General features: G+C 38.4%; 2 protein-coding genes and 1 non-coding gene across 3 annotated transcripts; 1 reads left to right on the top strand and 2 right to left on the bottom strand.

Moving 5' to 3' along the window:
* Nucleotides 1-9444: 9444 nt before the first annotated feature.
* LOC148552776 (small nucleolar RNA R71) lies at nt 9445-9552 on the top strand. The gene has a single exon (XR_015892839.1). It is a non-coding gene; the product is annotated as a small nucleolar RNA R71 (small nucleolar RNA).
* A 6620-nt stretch (nt 9553-16172) lies between these two features.
* On the bottom strand, nt 16173-16664 carry LOC148552777 (uncharacterized). Its single transcript, XM_088493221.1, has one exon. It carries the CDS (start codon nt 16662-16664, stop codon nt 16173-16175), a length of 492 nt encoding a protein of 163 aa, XP_088349347.1.
* A 3977-nt stretch (nt 16665-20641) lies between these two features.
* Nucleotides 20642-21207, bottom strand: LOC148552778 (uncharacterized). Its single transcript, XM_088492799.1, has 2 exons — nt 20731-21207; nt 20642-20659 (listed from the first exon to the last, which is right to left on the bottom strand). The coding sequence occupies exons 1-2, from the start codon at nt 21205-21207 to the stop codon at nt 20642-20644; spliced, it is 495 nt and encodes a 164-aa protein (XP_088348925.1).
* Between the last annotated feature and the right edge of the window lie 267 nt (nt 21208-21474).

The raw sequence follows: 21474 nt of genomic DNA on the forward strand, positions 1-21474 counted from the left end.
TTTAGAATTAATTAATACAGGAACTATTTTTATTTTTAATTGATCTTTTAATTATTATTTATCATATCTTTCTTTATTTCCCTTTCTTATGTTATGAAGTTTACATTCATAATGAGCGAGTAGTTCCATAACTTGATTGGGAGATGATTGAAAGGAAACCTTGAGTTGGATTACTCAAGAGAAAAATTGTAATTGGGTTTATTGTTGGATCTCCCTCTAGTCATTGACACTAGTCCTTCCCAAGGGAGAGGATTAGGACTTGTGACTAGAAATAGCTTTCCAACTTGCTTGACTTTCCTCTACCTAGTAAGGGATAACTAAGCAGAACAACCTTCAATCATCAATTAATCTTGAGAGTACTCCAGCAAGAATAGGGCTTCCAACTAATCTACTCCCAGTCAAGGTTTTTATTTAAATTACATAAATTCTCTAATTTAATTTCTCGTTTATCAACTCAAACCATTTTAGAAAACATCTGATTAATAAAATAGCACACCTTTCTGCAACTCGTTGGGAGACGACCTGGGATTCATACTCCCAGTATTTTAATTCTAATTTTTGTGACAACCCCTTCTAAATTGATAAACGGAATTTCGGTTGGTTAAGAACTGTACTTGCAACGTATCTCTTATAATAATTTCTTAACTCGCCAATTTCCGCCACGTCAAGGAACCACCAGCAGAGTTGTCCAGTGACATCTTGGCCATCTTAGAGAGGCCATCATAAAAGATCTACAGCCTGGTCCACTCTGAAATATGTCAGAGGGACACTTCCTGATCATCAACTTATACCTCTCCCAGACCTCATAGAGGGATTCTTCATCCTTCTGTTTGAAGGTCTAGACATCCACGCTAAGCTTAGTTTGCTTCTGAGGTGGAAAAAATTTAGTCAGAAATCCAGTGACCACCTTGTCCCACGTGTCTAGGCTCTCCTTGGGCTGAGAATCTAGCCACTGTTTTGCTCTGTTTCTAATAGCAAATGAAAAGAGCATGGGCTTGTAGACCTCAGGATTCACTCTATTTGTCTTTACAGTGTCACAGATCTGTAAGAAGTTGGAGATAAATAAGTTAGGGTCCTCCTGCGGGACTCCATGAAACTGGTTGTTTGGTTGCACTAGAGTAATCAACTGTGGCTTTAGCTCAAAATTATTAGCACCAATAGCAGGAACTGAAATACTGCACCCATAGAAGTCAGGAGTGGGGGCAGTGTAATAGCTCAAAGTCCTCCTTGCATGCTCATTAGCATTCGAATTTCCTCCATTAGGGCCATGGTGAGCTCTTGAACTTTCTTCTCAAAAGTTTTCTTGAGATTCTCTCTGACTTTGTAAGCTCTAGTTTGTTGCAAATGCCACCTCAAGGTCCTCTCAGTTTCAGAATCAAACTCAATAAGGTATTCTTTATCCCTGTTCCTGCTCATAAACAAACAGGGGAGTCTCTACGTTAAAGTATAGAGAGCTCCTGGTGAGATATCCAAAAAAAATAAGAAGTAAAAGAAAATAAATTAAAGTAAATAATTAAACTAAAAGTTTCGAAAATAAGAATTAGAAATAACCTAAAAATTTTCGAAAACTATAAAGAAAAGGACTCAGAATTCTTCGAAATTAAAAAGAAAGGAAAAATAGTAAAGGAACACCAAACTTAAAATCAGAAATTAAAAGGAAATAAATAGGGCAAAATTCGAAACTAAAGGGAAAATCAATAAGATGAAAATAAAAAATTAAAAGAAAAATAAAGGTAAAAATCGAAAATTAAAAGAAAAGGTAAATGAGAAAAACTAAGAAAAATACATAATCTAAGCAACAAGACAACTAGTAGTTGTCAATCACAAACAATTCCCGGCAATGGCACCAACAACTTCGTGTGCGAAAAGAGATTTCACACAACTTAACCGGCAAGTGCACCAGGTCATCCAAGTAATACCTCAGGGGAATGAGGGTCAGTCCCACGAGGATTGTTAGACTGAGCAAACAATGGTTTCAAGTTGGTTTAGTGAGGCGAATCAGAAAAATGGGGTCGATGGTTGAAACGCATAAAAAAGTAAATAGACAAGTAAATAAAGCAAATAAAGGTTTGGTGTGAAAACAGTTAAGGCTTTAGAGATGTTTATCTTTCCGGATTAAAAGTTCTTTCCAGCTATTTTAACAATGCATGATTGGTGTACGAAATCGTGATCGTTCATTCCTTGGTAACGGCGCTGAAAACTTAATACGTACGTTCATAATCTTAGTTCTTTGTCACAACTTCGCACAACTAACCATCAAGTGCACTGGGTCGTCCAAGTAATAAACCTTACGTGAGTAAGGGTCGATTCCACAGAGATTGTCGGCTTGAAGCAAGCTATGGTCACCTTGTAAATCTCAATCAAGCAGATTCAATTGGTTATGGAGATTTGATAATTAAAATATAATTAAAATATAAAATAGGATAGAAATACTTATGTAATTTATTGGTGAGAATTTTAGATAAGTGTATGGAGATGCTTTTATTCCTCCTGAACCTCTGCTTTCCTACTACTTTCATCCAATCACTCATACTCCTTTCCATGGCAAGCTGTATGTTGGGCATCACCGTTGCCAATGGCTACATCCCGTCCTCTCAGTGAAAATGGACCAAAATGCACTGTCACCGCACGGCTAATCATCTGTCGGTCCTCGATCATACTGGAATAGGATTCAGTAATCCTTTTGCGTCTGTCACTACGCCCAGCACTCACGAGTTTGAAGCTCGTCACAGCCCTCCCGTCCCAGATCCTACTTGGAATACCACAGACAAGGTTTAGACTTTCCAAATCTCAATAATGGCTGCCAATAATTCTAGCCTATACCACGAAGACTCTGATCTCACGATCAGGAGGCTAAGAGATATGCATTCAAGCTTACTTTCATGTAGAACGGAAGTGTTTGTCAGGCACGCGTTCATAAGTGAGAATGATGATGAGCGTCACATAAGCATCACATTCATCATGTTCTTGTGTGTGATTGAATATCTTAGAGAAGAAATAGGCTTGAATTGAATAGAAAAATAATAGTACTTTGCATTAATTCATGAGGAACAGCAGAGCTCCACACCTTAATCTATGGTGTGTAGAAACTCTACCGTTGAAAATACATAAATGAAAATAGGGTAGACATGGCCGAGTGGCCAGCCTCCCATGGAGGTTTCAGAATGTCAAAGTTACATAATGTGTTCCAGAGATGTGAAATAAATCACTAAAAGTAGTTTTTATACTAAACTAGTGACTAGGGTTTACAGAAATGAGTAAATGATGCAGAAATCCACTTCCGGGCCCACTTGGTGTGTGCTTAGGCTGAGCATTGAAGCTTTCATGTGTAGAGGTCTTCCTTGGAGTTAAACGCTAGTTTGTAACCTGTTTTTGGCGTTTAACTCTGCTTTGCAACCTGTTTCTGGCGTTTAACTCCAGAATAGGGCAGAAAGCTGGTGTTGAACGCCAGTTTGTGTCATCTAAACTCGGGCAAAGCATAGACTATTATATATTTCTGGAAAGCCCTAGATGTCTACTTTCCAACGCAATTGAGAGCGCATCATTTGGATTTATGTAGCTCCAGAAAATCCACTTTGAATGTAGGGAGGTCAGAATCCAACAGCATCTGCAGTCCTTCTTCAGCCTCTGAATATGATTTTTGCTCAAGTCCCTCAATTTCAGCCAGAAATTACCTGAAATCACAGAAAAACACAAAAACTCATAGTAAAGTCCAGAAATGTGATTTTTATTTAAAAACCAATAAAAATATATCAAAAACTAACTAAATCATACTGAAAACTATGTAAAAACAATGCCAAAAAGCGTATACATTATCCGCTCATCACAACACCAAACTTAAATTGTTGCTTGTCCCCAAGCAACTGAAAATCAAATAGGATAAAAAGAAGAGAATATACTATAAATTCCAAAATATCAATGAAATTTAGCCCCAATTATTTGAGTGGGACTAGTAGCTTTTTGCCTCTGAATAGTTTTGGCATCTCCCTTTATCCATTAAAGTTCAGAATGATTGGCATCTATAGGAACTTAGAATTCAGATAGTGTTATTGATTCTCCTAGTTCAATATGTTGATTCTTAAACACAGCTACTTTATGAGTCTTGGCCGTGGCCCTAAGCACTTTGTTTTCCAGTATTACCACCGGATACATAAATTCCACAGACACATAATTGGGTGAACCTTTTTAGATTGTGACTCAGCTTTGCTAGATTCCCCAATTAGAGGTGTCCAGGGTTCTTAAGCACACTCTTCTTTTTGCTTTGGACCTCGACTTTAACCGCTCAGTCTCAAGTTTTCACGTGACACCTTCACGCCACAAGCACATGGTTAGGGACAGCTTGGTTTAGCCGCTTAGGCCAGGATGTTATTCTTTTAGGCCCTCCTATCCACTGATGCTCAAAGCCTTGGATCATTTTTACCCTTGCCTTTTGGTTTTAAGGGCTATTGGATTTTTGCTCTTGCCTTTTGGTTTAAAGAGCTCTTGGCTTTTTCTGCTTGCTTTTTCTTTTTCTTTCTTTCATTATATATATATATTTTCGCATTTATTTTTTTCTGCAAGCTTTATTCTTCACTGCTTTTTCTTGCTTCAAGAATCATTTTTATGATTTTTCATATTATCAAATAATATTTCTCCTTTTCATCATTCTTTCAAGAGCCAACATATTTAACATTCATAAACAACAATATCAAAAGACATATGCACTGTTCAAGCATTCATTCAGAAAACAAAAAGTATTGTCACCACATCAAAATAATTAAACTAATTTCAAGGATGAATTCGAAATTCATGTACTTCTTGTTCTTTTGTGATTAAAAACATTTTTCATTTAAGAAAGGTAATGGATTCATAGGACATTCATAGCTTTAAGACATAGACACTTAAACATTAATGATCATATAGTGAAGACACAAACATAAATAAAACATAAAGCATAGTAAACGAAACACAGAAAAATAAGAACAAGGAGATTAAGGAACAGGTCCACCTTAGTGAGGGTGGCGTCTTCCTCTTCTTGAAGAACCAATGGTGCTCTTGAGCTCCTCTATGTCTCTTCCTTACCTTTGTTGCTTCATCCCTAGTGATTTTGGTGCTCCTATCCTTAGTTGCTCCCAATAGTTATGTGGAGAAAAATGTATCCCTTGAGGCATCTCAGGGATTTCTTGGTGAGGGAATTCTTCATGCTATTGTTGAGGTCCATAAGTGGGCTCTCTTGTTGTGCAGTCAAATACTCTACTACTGAGCTATGGACCCTTGAGATGAATCTCTCCATCTCCCATGACTCGGAGGTGGAAGCTTTTGTCTTCCCTTTCCTCTTTCTAGAGGTTTTTCTGGCCTTAGGTGCCATTGATGGTTATGGAAAAATAAAAAGCAATGCTTTTACCACACCAAACTTAAAAGGTTTGCTCGTCCTCGAGCAAAAGAAGAAAGAAAGTAGTAGAAAAAGAAGAAAATGGAGAAGATGGAGGGAGAGAGTGTATTCGGCCAAGGGGGGAAGTGGTGGTTGTGATATGTGAAAATGGAGTAGTGTTAAGGGGCTTATATAGGGGTGGGGGGAAGGATAGGTTTCGGCCATTAGGGTTGGGTTTGGGAGGGAAAAGAATTTGAATTTTGGAGGTAGGGGGGTTTATGGAGAAGAGTGGATGGATGTGAGTGTTTAAGGGTATTTAGGGAAGAGAGTTATAAAAAGGTGTGAAGAGGATAGAAGAAGAGGTGGGATAGGTGGGGATCCTGTGGAGTCCACAGATCCAGAGGGGTCAAGCACTTAATATCCCTGCTCCATTTAGGCATGTAAAACACCCTTAAAATGCATGTCTGGCGTTAAACGCCAGCTTGCTGCTTGTTTCTCGCATTTAACGCCAATTCCATGCTTTGTTCTGGCGTTAAATGCCAGTCTGGTGCTTGTTTCTGGCGTTTAACGCCAGCTTGATGCTTCTTTCTGGCGTTAAACGCCAGTTTGATGCTTCTTACTGGCGTTTAAACGCCAGTAAGCTCTTCCTCCAGGGTGAGCTATTTTTAATGCTATTTTTTATTCTGTTTTTGATTTTTCAGTAGTTTTTTTGACTTTACATGATCATCAACCTAAAGAAAACATAAAATAGCAATGGAAAATAAATATATATAATTAAATAACATTGGGTTGCTGATAAACCCCATATTTAGGGTTTATCTTGTATTGAATTTAGAGGGTTTTGTCAACCTTTCTCCCATTTATCCAATGAAATAGCATGGTTTTGTAACTTCTCCGTTAATTGTGCTTAAGAGTGAAAACATACTTTTTAGGTCCTTAATTGTTTAATCTTGATTTACCTTTGATTCCATTAGTTGCCTTGATATGTTTGTTGAGTGATTTCAGATTTAGGAGGCAAAGATTGGATCAAGGGAATGAAGGAAAAGCATGTAAAAATGGAGAACTCATGAAGAAATGAAGGAATCGCAAAAGTTGTCAAGCCAACCTCTTCGCACTTAAACGACCATAACTTGAGCTACAGAGGTCCAAATGATGCAGTTTTAGTTGCGTTGGAAAGCTAACATCCGGGGCTTCGAAATGATATAATATTGGCCATGGTTGCATTTTACATATGGACGCGCACGCGCACGGTACGCGTACGCGTCCATGGGCGCACACAATTCACTTAGTCAAACACGTGGCCAGCAATTTTAGAAGCCTTGTGGGCCCAATCCAACTCATTTCTGATGCTATTTAAGCCAGGGATTGAAGGGAAATTAACATACTTTCACGCATTAGTTTAGTTTTATTTTAGTTTTCACATGCTTTAGTTAGTTTTAGAGAGAGAAGCTCTCACTTCTCTCTAGGATTAGGAGTAGGTTAGATCTAGATTAGAATTTCTTAGATCTATGTTTAATTCATGCTTTGATTTACTTTTCCTTTACAATTTCTAGTTCCTCTTCTTCCCCTCTCTCTAATTTTGTATTTCATTCTTGTGATCCTTTACTTTTATGTTCATGCACTTTTGTTTCTTCTATTTTCATTTCAATGCAATTTATGTTTTCATGTTCCTTTGTTGTTCATTTCATTTGTTGTTGTTTAATTTCTTGCAATTGAGTAATGTAGATTTACTTTCCTTGCACTTTTTACTATGCTTTCTTTTTATGCCTTCCAAGTGTTTGATAATATGCTTGGTTGGATTTTAGAGTAGATTTTAGTGCTTTTGGCTTGGGAAGGTAACTTAGGAACTTTTGAGTTGCTAATGTCCAAGTGATTGACGATTGGGAGCCATTAACTCTAGATCTCACTAATTGAATTGGTTGAGAACCAGGACTTATGGACTTGGATTGACATAGCTCACTTGACTTTCCTCTACTATTAGTTAGGGGTTAACTTAGTGGGGTTGGTCCTTGCCAATTCTCATGTTGTGGTTAGTGATTAGGATAGAGATCCTTGACCACCAACCTTTGCCAAGACCTCTTTAGTTGTTAGTTTATTTTCATTTCCATTTACTTTTCATGTCTCCTATCAAAAACCCCAAAATACCCCAAAACCAATAACAAGAACACTTTATTGTAATTCCTAGAGAGAATGACCCGAGGTTCAATACTTCGGTTTATAAATTTAGGGATTTGTACTAGTGACAAACAAATTTTTGTATGAAAGGACTATTGCTTGGTTTAGGAACTATATTACAACGAGCTTTCAATTGTGAATTCTAAACCACACAAAAGTCTAATCATCAGTTGCCTCCCAACAAGCGCTTCTTTAATGTCAATAGCTTGACAGTGAGCTCTCATGGAGCCTCACAGATGTTCAGAGCAGTGTTGGGACCACCCAACTCCAAACTTAGAGTTTGAATGTGGGGGTTCAACACCAAACTTAGAGTTTGGTTGTGGCCTCCCAACACCAAACTTAGAGTTTGACTGTGGGTGGCTTTGGTTGACTCTGCAGTGAGAGAAGCTTTTCATGCTTCCTCTCCATGGTTACAGAAGGAGATCCTTGAGTTTTAAACACAAGGTTGTCCTTATTTAGTTGAAGGACCAACTCTCCTCTGTCCACATCAATCACAGCTTTTGCTGTGGCTAGGAAGGGTCTTCCAAGGATGATGGATTCATCCCCATCCTTCCCAGTGTCTAGGATTATGAAATCAGTAGGGATGTAAAGGCCTTCAACCTTTACTAACAAGTCCTCTACTAATCCATAAGCCTGTTTTATTGATTTGTCTGCCATCTCTAGTGAGATTCTTGCAGCTTGTACCTCAAAGATTTTCAGTTTCTCCATTACAGAGAGTGGCATAAGGTTTATCCCTGACCCAAGGTCACATAGAGCCTTCTCAAAGGTCATGGTGCCTATGGTACAAGGTATGAAGAACTTTCCGGGATCCGGTTTCTTCTGGGGCAATGTCTGCCTTATCAATTCACTGAGTTCATTGGTGAACAAGGGGGGTTCATCCTCCCAAGTATTATTACCAAATAAACTGGCATTCAACTTCATGATGGCTCCTAGATATTTAGCAACCTTCTCTTCAATGATGTCTTCATCCTCTTCAGAGGAAGAATAGTCATCAGAGCTCATGAATGGTAAAAGGAAGTTCAATGGAATCTCTATGGTCTCTGGATGAGCCTCAGATTCCTGTGGTTCCTCAAGGGGAAACTCCTTATTGGTCAGTGAACGTCCCAGGAGGTCTTCCTCACTAGGATGTCCTTCTCCTCCTCTCTGGGTTCGGCCACACCAAGTAAGGTTATGTTCTTGCACTCTCTTTTTGGATTCTCTTCTGTATTGCTTAGGAGAGTACTAGGAGGAGTTTCACTGACTCTTTTACTCAGTTGGCCCACTTGTGCCTCCAAATTTCTAATGGAGGACATTGTTTCATTCATGAAACTTAGAGTGGCCTTAGATAGATCAGAGACTATATTTGCTAAGCTAGATGGATTCTGCTCAGAATTCTCTGTCTGTTGCTGAGAAGATGATGGAAAAGGCTTGCTATTGCTAAACCTGTTTCTTCCACCATTATTAAAGCCTTGTTGAGGCTTTTGTTGATCCTTCCATGAGAAATTTGGATGATTTCTCCATGAGGGATTATAGGTGTTTCTATAGGGTTCTCCCATGTAATTCACCTCTGCTATTGCAGAGTTCTCAGGATCATAAGCTTCTTCTTCAGAAGATGCTTCTTTAGTACTGTTGGATGTAGCTTGCAATCCATTCAGACTCTGAGAAATCATATTGACTTGCTAAATCAATATTTTGTTCTGAGCCAATATGGCATTCAGAGTATCAATTTCAAAAACTCCCTTCTTCTGAGGCGTCCCATTACTCACAGGATTTCTTTTAGAAGTGTACATGAACTGGTTATTTGCAACCATGTCAATGAGTTCCTGAGCTTCTGCAGGTGTTTTCTTTAGGTGAATGGATCCACCTGCAGAATGGTCCAATGACATCTTTGATAATTCAGACAGATCATCATAGAATATATCTAGGATGGTCCATTCTGAAAGCATGTCAGAAGGACACTTTTTGGTCATTTGCTTGTATCTCTCCCAAGCTTCATAGAGGGATTCACCTTCTTTCTGTTTGAAGGTTTGAACATCCACTCTAAGCTTGCTAAGCTTTTAAGGAGGAAAGAACTTGGCTAAGAAAGCTGTGACCAGCTTATCCCAAGAGTTCAGGCTATCTTCAGGTTGAAAGTCCAACCATATTCTAGCTCTGTCTCTTACAGCAAACGGGAAAAGCATAAGCCTATAGACCTCGGGATCAACCCCATTGGTCTTAACAGTATCACAGATTTGCAATAATTCAGTTAAGAACTGAAAAGGATCTTCTGATGGAAGTCCATGAAACTTGCAATTCTGTTGCATCAGAGAAACTAATTGAGGCTTTAGCTCAAAATTGTTTGCTCCAATCGCAGGAAGTGAGATGCTTCTTCCATAGAAGTTAGAAGATGGTGCAATAAAGTCACCAAGCATCTTCCTTGCATCTCCACCATTGTTATTATTTTCGGCCATGTCTCCTTCTTTTTCGAAAATTTCTGTCAGGTTTTCTCTAGAGAGTTGTGCTTTAGCTTCCCTTAGCTTCCTCTTCAGAGTCCTTTTAGGTTCAGGGTCAGCTTCAACAAGAATGTTCTTATCCTTGTTCCTTCTCATATGAAAAAGAAGAGAACGGAAAAGAAAATATGGAATCCTCTATGTCACAGTATAGAGATTCCTTTATGTGAGTAGAAAAAGAGGAGAATAGAAGAAGGAGAAGAGAAAGATTCGAGAATTAATTAAAATAAAATAAAAATATTTTTGTTTTTATTTTAAATTAGAATTCAAAGATAAAAAAAGAAAAATAAAATTAGATTAAATTTAAAACAATTAGTTAATTAAAAAAATTTTGAGAAAGGGGGAAGGAGTTTTCGAAAATTAGAGAGAGAAAATTAGTTAGGTGGTTTTGAAAAAGATATGATTGAAATAGAAAACTTTTAAAATAAAATAGAAATTCAGGTAGTTAATTAAAAAAAAGATTTGAAAATCAAATTTGAAAAGATAGGAAGTTAGAAAAGATTTTGAAAATTGATTTTTGAAAAAGATATGATTGAAATGATTGAAATTATTTTGAAAAAGATTTGATTGAGAAGATATGATTGTAATTTATTTAAAAAAATATATGATTGAAAAGATATGATTGAAGAAGAAATTAAAAAGATTTTATTTTGAAAAAGATTTTGAAATTAGCAAGCAAAAAGATATGATTGAAAAGATATAATTGCAATTTATTCAAAAAAAGATATGATTGAAAAGATATGATTGAAGAAGAAATTAAAAAGATTTGATTTTGAAAAAGATTTTGAAACTAGCAATCAAAAAGATATGATTGAAAATTAGAAAGATATGATTTTGAAAATTAAAGTTAATTACTTGACTAACAAGAAACAAAAAGATATGATTTTAAAATTTAAAGATTGAACCTTTCTTAATAGGCAAGTAACAACTTGAAATTTTTGAATCTAAAAATGAAATGTTAGTGAGATTTTCGAAAATATGAAGTAAGAATAGGAAAAAGATTTTGAAAATCAATTTTTAAAAAAAAATTCGAAAATATATAAAAACAAATGAAAAAAAATTGATTTTTGAAAAAGATTTGAAAAGATAGAATTTTGAAATTGAAATTTATGAGTAAAACAAGGAAAGATATATTTTTTATTTTTGGATTTTTAATGATGAGAGAAAAAAACACTAAATTGAAACAAAACATAAAAATTATGAATCAAAACAACTAATGCATGCAAGAACACTTTAAATGTCAAGATGAACACCAAGAACACTTTGAAGATCAAGATGAACAACAAAACTTATTTTTGAAAATTTTTAAGAAAAGAAAAACATACAAGACACCAAACTTAGAAATTTTCAAACTTTAGACACTAATAATTCAAAAATGCATATGGAAAACAAGAAAAGACACAAAACAAGAAATTTTAAAGATCAAACAAGAAGACTTACTAAGAACAACTTGAAGATCATGAAGAACACCATGCATGAGTTTTCAAAAATTTTTAGGGAAAAGTTAAAACATTCAATTGACACCAAACTTAAAATTTGACACTAGACTCGAACAAGAAACACAAAATTTTTGGTTTTTATGATTTTATTAATTTTTTTTTGTTTTTTTTTTTCGAAAATTATTTTGGGAAGAACGAAAAAGAAGAAAATTTTTTTGTATTTTTTTGAAAATAAGAAATAAAAAGCTTAAAATTAAAATAAAATTACCTAATCTGAGCAACAAGATGAACCGTCAGTTGTCCAAACTCGAACAATCCCCAGCAACGGCACCAAAAACTTGGTGCACGAAATCGTGATCATTCATTCCTTGGTAACGGCGCTGAAAACTTAATACGCACGTTCATAATCTTAGTTCTTTGTCACAACTTCGCACAACTAACCAGCAAGTGCACTAGGTCGTCCAAGTAATAAACCTTACGTGAGTAAGGGTCGATCCTACGGAGATTGTCGGCTTGAAGCAAGCTATGGCCACCTTGTAAATCTCAGTCAGGCAGATTCAATTGGTTATGGAGATTTGATAATTAAAATATAATTAAAATATAAAATAGGTTAGAAATACTTATGTAATTCATTGGTGAGAATTTCAGATAAGCGTATGGATATGATTTTATTCCTCCTGAACCTCTGCTTTTCTACTGCTTTCATCCAATCACTCATACTCCTTTCCATGGCAAGCTGTATGTTGGGCATCACCGTTGTCAATGGCTACATCCCGTCCTCTCAGTAAAAATGGTCCAAAATGCGCTGTCACCGCACGGCTAATCATCTGTCGGTCCTCGATCATACTGGAATAGGATTCAGTAATCCTTTTGCGTCTGTCACTACGCCCAGCACTCACGAGTTTGAAGCTCATCACAGCCCTCCCTTCCCAAATCCTACTCGGAATACCACAGACAAGGTTTAGACTTTCCGGATCTCAAGAATGGCCGCCAAAAATTCTAGCCTATACCACGAAGACTCTGATCTCACGATCAAGAGGCTAAGAGATATGCATTCAAGCTTGCTTTCATGTAGAACGGAAGTGTTTGTCAGGCACGCGTTCATAAGTGAGAATGATGATGAGCGTCACATAATCATCACATTCATCATGTTCTTGTGTGTGAATGAATATCTTAGAGAAGAAATAGGCTTGAATTGAATAGAAAAAGAATAGTACTTTGCATTAATTCATGAGGAACAGTAGAGCTCCACACCTTAATCTATGGTGTGTAGAAACTCTACCGTTGAAAATACATAAGTGAAAATAGGGTAGACATGGCCGAGTGGCCAGCCTTCCATGGAGGTTTCAGAACGTCAAAGTTATATAATGTGTTCCAGAGATGTGAAATAAATCACTAAAAGTAGTTTTTATACTAAACTAGTGACTAGGGTTTACAGAAATGAGTAAATGATGCAGAAATCCACTTCCGGGCCCACTTGGTGTGTGCTTGGGCTGAGCATTAAAGCTTTCACATGTAGAGGTCTTCCTTGGAGTTAAATTCCAGTTTGTAACCTATTTCTGGTGTTTAACTCTGCTTTGCAACCTGTTTCTGGCGTTTAACTCCAGAATAGGGCAGAAAGCTGGCGTTGAACGCCAGTTTGCATCATCTAAACTCGGGCAAAGTATGGAGTATTATATATTGCTGGAAAGCCCTGGATGTCTACTTTCTAACGCAATTAAGAGCACGCCATTTGGACTTCTGTAGCTCCGGAAAATCCACTTTGAGTGCAGGGAGGTCAGAATCCAACAGCATCTGCAGTCCTTCTTCAGCCTCTGAATCTGATTTTTGCTCAAGTCCCTCAATTTCAGCCAGAAATTACCTGAAATCACAGAAAAATACACAAACTCATAGTAAAGTCCAAAAATGTGATTTTTATTTAAAAACTAATAAAAATATATTAAAAACTAACTAAATCATACTGAAAACTATGTAAAAATAATGCCAAAAAGCGTATAAATTATCCGCTCATCAATGATTCATTCTATGACAAACCATAAGTGTCTAAACCCTAATCTCTTAGTGATTTAGCCTCTTCTAACCTTCTTTAACCGCCACTCTAGTGGTCACTTAATTGCGATAAGAGGGTGAACTTCCAAAACTAGTTTATGTCCAAAAAAGCCCTCGTTACCCAAAGTTGACTGGATTTTATGTCACATATCCCAATTAGTTCATGTAATTAACAATTCAGGAGGAATTTGTTTTCAACCTGTAGTTCAAGCGAGATAACTCTCTCGAGAATCACAAAAAGTCATGTAGAATAAGGGTCATACTCTCGTTCCACCCAGATTCGTAAGATTAAGAATAAAAACAATCCTTAGAATTGAATCAATATATTAATTAAAATAGAACAATAATAGTTCTAATCCATAGAAATAAATAGAGCTCCTAACCTTAACCAAGAGGTTTAGTTGCTCATGACTTACAGAGAAACTAGGGTTCTGAAAACGTGCGAAAGGAAGAAGATCACAAATACAAGTGAATTTTTCCCTTTTATACTAACCTAATTTGATACAAAAATAAAATAATAAATTCTAAACCTAAAAGATATTGTTTGCAAATAAATATTACAAAAAAAATAAAATATAACTAATGAATGCTAAATCCACTTGAGAAGCCCATGCGAGAGTGAATTCGGCTTGCTGCTGGTGTTAAATTCCATATTGGGCGTTTAACGCCCTAGGGGGAGCAGCAGCGTTCTAGCTCTGATCCGTTGTTGGCACTAAACGCCAGTTGGGCATTTAGCACCCAAGGAGGGTGCTGCCAGCTCTAAACTCCGCCAAATTGCTCTGAATTTCACTTGAAACCATAAAAACACCAAAACAACTCAAAGTAGCATCCAAAGGGGTTTTTTGCACTAAATTCAAGTAAAATTAAATAAAGTCTAGCTAAAAACAACTGGAAAATGATAAGAAAAAAGGTATAAGATGCTCACGCATCATATAACATCCTCACTATCAGAATGTCACACCTATGGCTGCGCCACTCTGATAGCAAGAATATTATGATGACTTCTATATATTAAATAATAAGATATGAGCCTTTGACTTGAAAATGTATTGCTGTTTTGTTGGAAATACCGAAAATACTTTCAAATTTTTACCAACATGCAAATACATATATACAAAACTTCTTAGACAAGTAACTTATATATATTATATACATACAAATCATACCACTCCCATCTCTGTTACAAAATTATAAAAATAAAGCTGAGAAGAATCTATAACATATATATACAAATAGAAATAGGATATCTAAGAACTTAACAAAAACTCCACAAGCTTCCTCGTCAATCCTGAAAAGAGAAGTCTGTACAGGGGTGAGAACATCGTCCTCGCTGGTTCTCAGTAGAGAATTTTTAAGAATAGTTATAAGAGGATATGTGTAAACAGTAGAATGAATTTTGAAAATAGAGATCTTCATTCGTTTTATGAATCTTTTTTTTAAACCACAGCGATTAATAGTACAAAAAAACCAACTTCATATCTTTTCTTATAAAAGTTCCAATCTCGACAATTCGCATAATACTCCAATACATACCAAAAAGTCAATCAATCAAAAAATTCACCAATCACGGCCTCCAGACCAAATTCATCGCCCGATTACAAAGAGGTCAGCAAGGCGAAAGCGATAGAGGCAGGTTAATGCAAGAAGTTATAAAAAGTAACCCATAGAAAGCGACCTGACGAGGTCTGACTAAAAATGGATTACTAAAAATAACTTAACAAGGTCCGACAGAGAAGTCGGACCAATAAAAGGATCACTAAAAAGGGATGAAGACAACTCGTAAAGGCCAAAAGTGCTTCGCTGAAAGGTACAAGTCTTGCGAAAAAGACATTACTTAAAAAGCGAAAGAACAAGTCGAAACGGCACTAAAAAGTCATACTAACAAACTACAAAGAAAAGGTTCCTTAGCAGGTACACTACCTAAAAAGTTGTTGGAATATGACTAAAAAGCCCGAGGAAGGAGGTCGCACAGGTCGACGTCAGAGGAACACGGGTACGAACTCAGAACAGGGCTACAGAAAAGTCATCCGAAACTAAAAAGGTTCTATCTAAGGAACACTAAAAAGCTGTCAGATGAATCACTAAAAAGCCAGCCACCAAGCCGCAAAGATTGCCCGACTTGATACAAGGTTGACCAGCGCCAAGTCAAAGCAAGGCATCACCCCCAAAGGCAAGGGTAAATAACTCACTCAAAGGAGGTCAGACTGGGAAGTACTTGAATAAAAGTTTGAAGGGTTGCAAAAAAAGTAAAACCCCAAACGTTTGGCAAAATGCAGCTTCCATAATAAAACATTAAAGACTCAAAAGGCCACCTGAAAAGCAGCCTTAGAGTTTAAAGTGTTTGATTTTTGCAAAATAAAGTTGCTAGGAAGCAACCAAATGTCAAAAAAGTTAACCTCAGAAAGATTTACAAAAAACAAGTTCAAAGTCCACAAGTCGGACTATAACAATACACAAAAGTCATAAAGAATCCAAATTCTCCCCAGTAGTACTATCCTTGGTTGAAGGAGGAGGAATGGTCGAGATCGGGGTAGCATCAACAGTTCCATCTGCCCGGTTCAGAATTTGCACATCGGGCTCGAACTCTGGATGGTCGACCTCTGAAGGGACAGAAGAAGCTGAAGCTGCTGAGGCTTTCCTTGGTGGCACAAGAGTAGGACCCCCATCGTCATCATCAGGGGCAGGCACAATCTAGCCATCCACTACCATATTATCCACACTAAATAAGGAGAGATCGGCCTCAAGAGCAATAACTCGGACCTGAACCTTCAGGATCTCGAACATGTCAGTCATACTAGTTACCATGTGACCTTGAAGCTCGGCGTAATCATCTTGGGCCGATTGAAGTCTCTCATTGGTTTCTAGCAGCTCGCCGTAGGTCCGGGTATAGCTCTCCTTATACTTTTTTGCAGCCTCATCAGACAAGTTAGCAGCTGCCTCCGCCCTAGTAGCCCGCTCTTTTTCCTTCTCCACATCAATTTCCAACTTTGTAACCTTGGCATCAAGCTCATCTTTCAGACCCTTCATCCTATTAAATTCAGCTCGGGCATCCTCTAGAAAAGCCTTCGTAGCACAGACAAGGGACTCCTTAACATCTCGGGATAAGGCCGCGCCAACATTGGCCATCCGGATGCTATTGCTCGTTATGAAATCAAGGTGATGAAGGATCGAGACGTCGTCCATAGGGACTTTACCATGTGGAGCAATCAATTCTGTAGCAAAGGATATGCCATCAAATTCTTTGTCATTCAAATCATAGGTCCCAATAGTTTTTTGCTTCTTGGGAGCAGGACCGCTAGCAGGAGAAGAGGAAACAGGACCAGAAGTCACCTGAGATGGATCAACGGGAACTACCCGAACTCTAGGGACCGGGATGCTCTTTCTCGGCCCCTGAGAGTCAGAAGTCGGCCTCTTTGGGGACACCTGAGAAGACCCTTCTCCTGATGTCTTTGCAGACAAGTTCTAGGCAACCGACGCCTTCTTGGCCCTCTGGAAGGCCTTCATGGAATCTGAAGACTTCACCATCTCTGAAAAGGAAGCCAAGAAAACAACTCACAATAACATAGAGGGATAAAATTTACAAACAAATCAAAAAGGACTATTGGAAAAAAGTCAAACGCTACCTAGTTCCGCACGAAGAAGGGAAGGATCACTCAGAAACTTCTTCGTATCCAAGTAAGGAGGCTCCCCCCAATGTTCCTCTAAAATGCCTACCAAAGCTTATTCTACTTCACTCAGACTCTCCCAAGGATATTTGACTACTACTGCATTTTCTCGCCAACATAAAGGGAAGGTTGGCTCGTTATTTTCATCTAAGAAGAAAGGGTGGACATCCTCGATAGCTCGGACCTTAAAGTTGTAGTTCTTGAAATCACGAAAAGACTCATCATACATAGAGAACACTTTCTTCCCTTGAGTATGTAACACCCTAACTACCAAAGCTCACACTTCCGGCAGCGCGACTCTGATAGCTCGGACATTACGACGACTTTTATACTATTTAATACTAAAATATGAGTCTGTTTAAAACTTTAAACCGCAATACCGTTCCCAAAAATACTTTCGATATACAACGTACATCCATACATACCATACAAATTACAAAAACTCATGAAGAGTACATCCATATATATACATACATATATATAAGTAATATTACAAGCATAATCCAATACAATTCCTATCCCTCTTACAGATCATATCAAGATGAAGGCGAGGGTACAATAAACCATAACTAAAACAATACAGAGCATCACAACAACCATTAAATAAGCTCTTCGTAACTTCTGCGCCCATATCCTGAAAGGGGAAAAATGTAGGGAGGTGAGAACATCATCCTCGAAAGGGTTCTCAATAGAGGGTTTTTGGGAATTACTGTAATAGGATACATGAAGATAACCGCACCAGTGATTAATAACTGTCTTATGCCTCTTTTCAAAAACAACAGTTTTCAATAAGGTAAAGTCGGAAATCTTTTCTGAAAGAGGAACCGTTCAATTCTCAAAAACACCAAAAGCCTTTCAAAAAGGTTTATCTATGCTGAACCAAAATAGCCTTTCATATTTTTCCAAATCAGAAACACAAAACCGAAACCAACCATCGGTCCATCTCAATCCAACCACGGCCCTAGGCCCAAACAATCCAACCATCAACCAAATCACCACAATCCAACAGAGTCCCAATTGCAAACACAGATAGGAAGTTCAAGCACAAACAAACAGTTACAGCAAGTAGAATAATTAGCAGTTAATCACAAAGGCAAACCAAGTACAATATGCACACCCAAACAATGTCACATAGATGCATATGATGCATGCCTGTCCCTAGTGGCTGATGATATCATCTGTCGGTTATATAGCCAACCCGACACGTCCTGGTAGCTAACCATGGACAGAAACACCCATCGCGGAGCAAGTAGGTTTGAGCTACAACCCCATTGCTACTACCCGCTCAACCCAGAGCCAGTGGAATAACCACTACTGCGGCTACTACCCAGGCGGGTGTTTAAAAGCTCAACCTGGAGCGAGTGGAATCACCACTACTACCGCTACTACCCAGGCGTCACAGTCTCTGACCTGGAGCAAGTGGGACGAACCACAATCCTTGCTACTACCCAGGTATCTCAAACATATATTCATTCAGTTCCAGCCATGGATCAACATCCATCTCAGCCATCCGGCTTAAATTCAACATTCATAGTCAGCCATACGGCCCATAACTCATTCGGCAATCAGCCATAAATCAATATCATACACAGCCATTCCGGCTCACGGTTAAATCCAAAATCAGCCAATATTCATAATCGTACACAGCCATTCCGGCCCATAACAAAATAGCACTTCCACCGTTCAACATCATTAAATTCATAAAACCGGCATTTAAGCCATAAATCACTTTTCTCAAGCCAATTCACTTTGAAATCAAATTTCAACTCTTTTTAGCCTTGGCTTTAAAGATCTCATTTCTCAAATCATCTCAGGCTCGTAAGCCAAATTTACTCAAAGTGAGTTCCTTTTTAAAACAAAGCCACTCTTGGCATTCTCTTTTCAAAACTTCCAAAAACCATGGAAAGTTAAAGATTCATTTTGGGAACATTCAAAATCACTCATCCAACAATGGGATGTTATAACAAAAGTTTCTCGGCAGAGTCCCAAGTCTTAAGGGAAGGTCATCTTACATCAATTCTTTAAAATTCATTGAAACTCTTAAAATCATAGATTCTCGGTTCAAGTAAGTAAAACTGAATTTATTATGAAACTGAACCATACAAAATCACAAGTTCTAACCCGGTCCAAAAATCAACTCATTTGAAACGGAACCGGTTCATTTGAATCAAACCGCTTTCAGATTTCTTTTTGGAACCCATTTTTCCAACTCTTCCAAAATGCCTCAAACTTGATTACTCAATCAAAAGTCTAGGTTCCTTTAAAAATCACTAAAAACTCCTTTTTATATTGAAATCAATATTAGAGCATCATTCTTTCCTTCACTGATTCAAACGGTAAAAATAGTTCAGTTCTAAATAAGCCGAACTCAACGTATAAGGTTCATCAAATAAATTAAGCTTGAAAACATAAATATCCTCTTAATAAATCAAATAATACAATTTCTCAAATCCAACCCTTTTTAAATAACCTTTCAAACAAGACTAAGAGTTTATAGAAATTTCGGCAGTACCTCCCCTAAAACTTGGACTTTTGCCACCCGGTTCGGGTCCCAACTAAACCGTTCCTCATTCCTTTTCAACAACACAAAACCATAAATCAATTCAAAGCAGGCTAAATCCAACAATCGCCTCAGTGGCGTATCTCAAGGATACCATTTCAAAATCAACTCAATATCAATCGATTTAACTCATTTCCAAAGCTTTAAAGAATCAGTTCGGCAGTAAATCATTTGTCCAAAACCAAGTCAATTAAAGTAAACCAAGCTGAATTCAAAAATGCATTCGACTTTTCACATCATTGAAATAATTGACTCAGTTCAAACCAATCCTCAACGGTTTAAACTCAGATTTCAAATCTTTAAAGAATCAACTTTAAAACATTACATTTCATAAAGCCGCACAACAATTCAGCCAAACCAACATCCATAATCATTCGAGTCAATCAAATAATACTTAAGGCAATTACAATCACCAAATACACAATATCTCACATCAGTATCCATATGTAATAATTCCAATACATAAAACATAGTTTTTGGAAAGCGCCCCTACCTTAGAACGCAATTCCATAACCCAAACACGTCACAGGAACCTCCTCTCTTAAACCGGGATCACCAACAACCGCAACCTTGGCTCCAAGCTACTCCCGCGGTAACCATAACAACACTAATCGCAGCATATAACAATCAGGAATGACCCCACGTTACCAAAACTCATATTCATTAACCAAACACAACCGAATACTAACGCGAGGCTTTTCGAAACATAAATTACTTACTGAGCTAGCGAAACGAAGCAGCCGCAAACTTCGAGCACGACACGCAAGCATCGATATACAACCCTGTGACAAATAACGCTACAACGCCTCAGCCGAAATTATTAGAACAGCGACAAAAGGCTCCTTGAACCAAAACGCTTACCAAGATTGAGGGAGAATGGCTGAACCGAATAGCGACGGTCTCCGAACCGGTTCGGCGGCAGCCCGGCAGCCACCTCAAGCGGCAGTAGGGACCTAAACAACATGTAGCGACAATGAAGTTCCCAGAAGCTCAACAGAAAAGAGAATCAACTTAAAACCCTTACCGTCATAATTTTTCGGCGACGGCAGTGGCATTTTCCGGCTGCCAGGCACGGCGGCGCGACTGATTTCTCCCCCGGGAACGGCTGTGACAGAACCAGCGTCTCCTTCTTCCGTTCACAATCCCAGCGGCAGACACAGTGGTGGTTCTGGGCAGCTCTGGTGGCAATGGGCTCCGACAACTTGCATAATCCCGAGGCAGAAACAGACAGCAACTCTGGTGGTCTTCTCCGGTGACGACACCAGCCACCACGGGGACGGCGGCGGTGAAACCCCAACAGCGCCAGCGCTGCACAGTAGGGACGAGGATGGAGCTTCTTCTCGGTCAGTGGTTCGCAGCTCACGGTAACGCGCAAAACACCTCCTTTGGTGGTGACTGCTCCACTCTCCCCTGCGGCGGCGTCGAGAATCCAAGACGGCGACGCGATCTCAAGCCCACGGACAGGATGGTGGTGATGGCAGTTCAACTCACTCACCTCCATCGCGTCTCACTCTCGACATCTCTCCTTCCCCCTCTTCGACCGGCACCAAGGCGGACTAACACGTAATGGCGGCGACGAGCGTGCAGGGCGCGGCGACTCCGGCAGTCACGGCGACGGCGTGATGGCGGAGAAGCCCAGCGCGCGGCGCAGTATCTTTCCTCCCCTCCTCTCCTTCTTCTCCTCCACGGATCCGTTTCTCCCTTCCCCAGCTTCCCTTTCTATTTCTTTCTTTCTTTCATCTTTGCAGCTGTTGCTGCTGCTGATTGT

This window comes from Arachis ipaensis, chromosome B7, assembly GCF_059453495.1.
Source record: "Arachis ipaensis isolate K30076 ecotype BB chromosome B7, ASM5945349v1, whole genome shotgun sequence".
Lineage (NCBI taxonomy): Eukaryota > Viridiplantae > Streptophyta > Magnoliopsida > Fabales > Fabaceae > Arachis > Arachis ipaensis.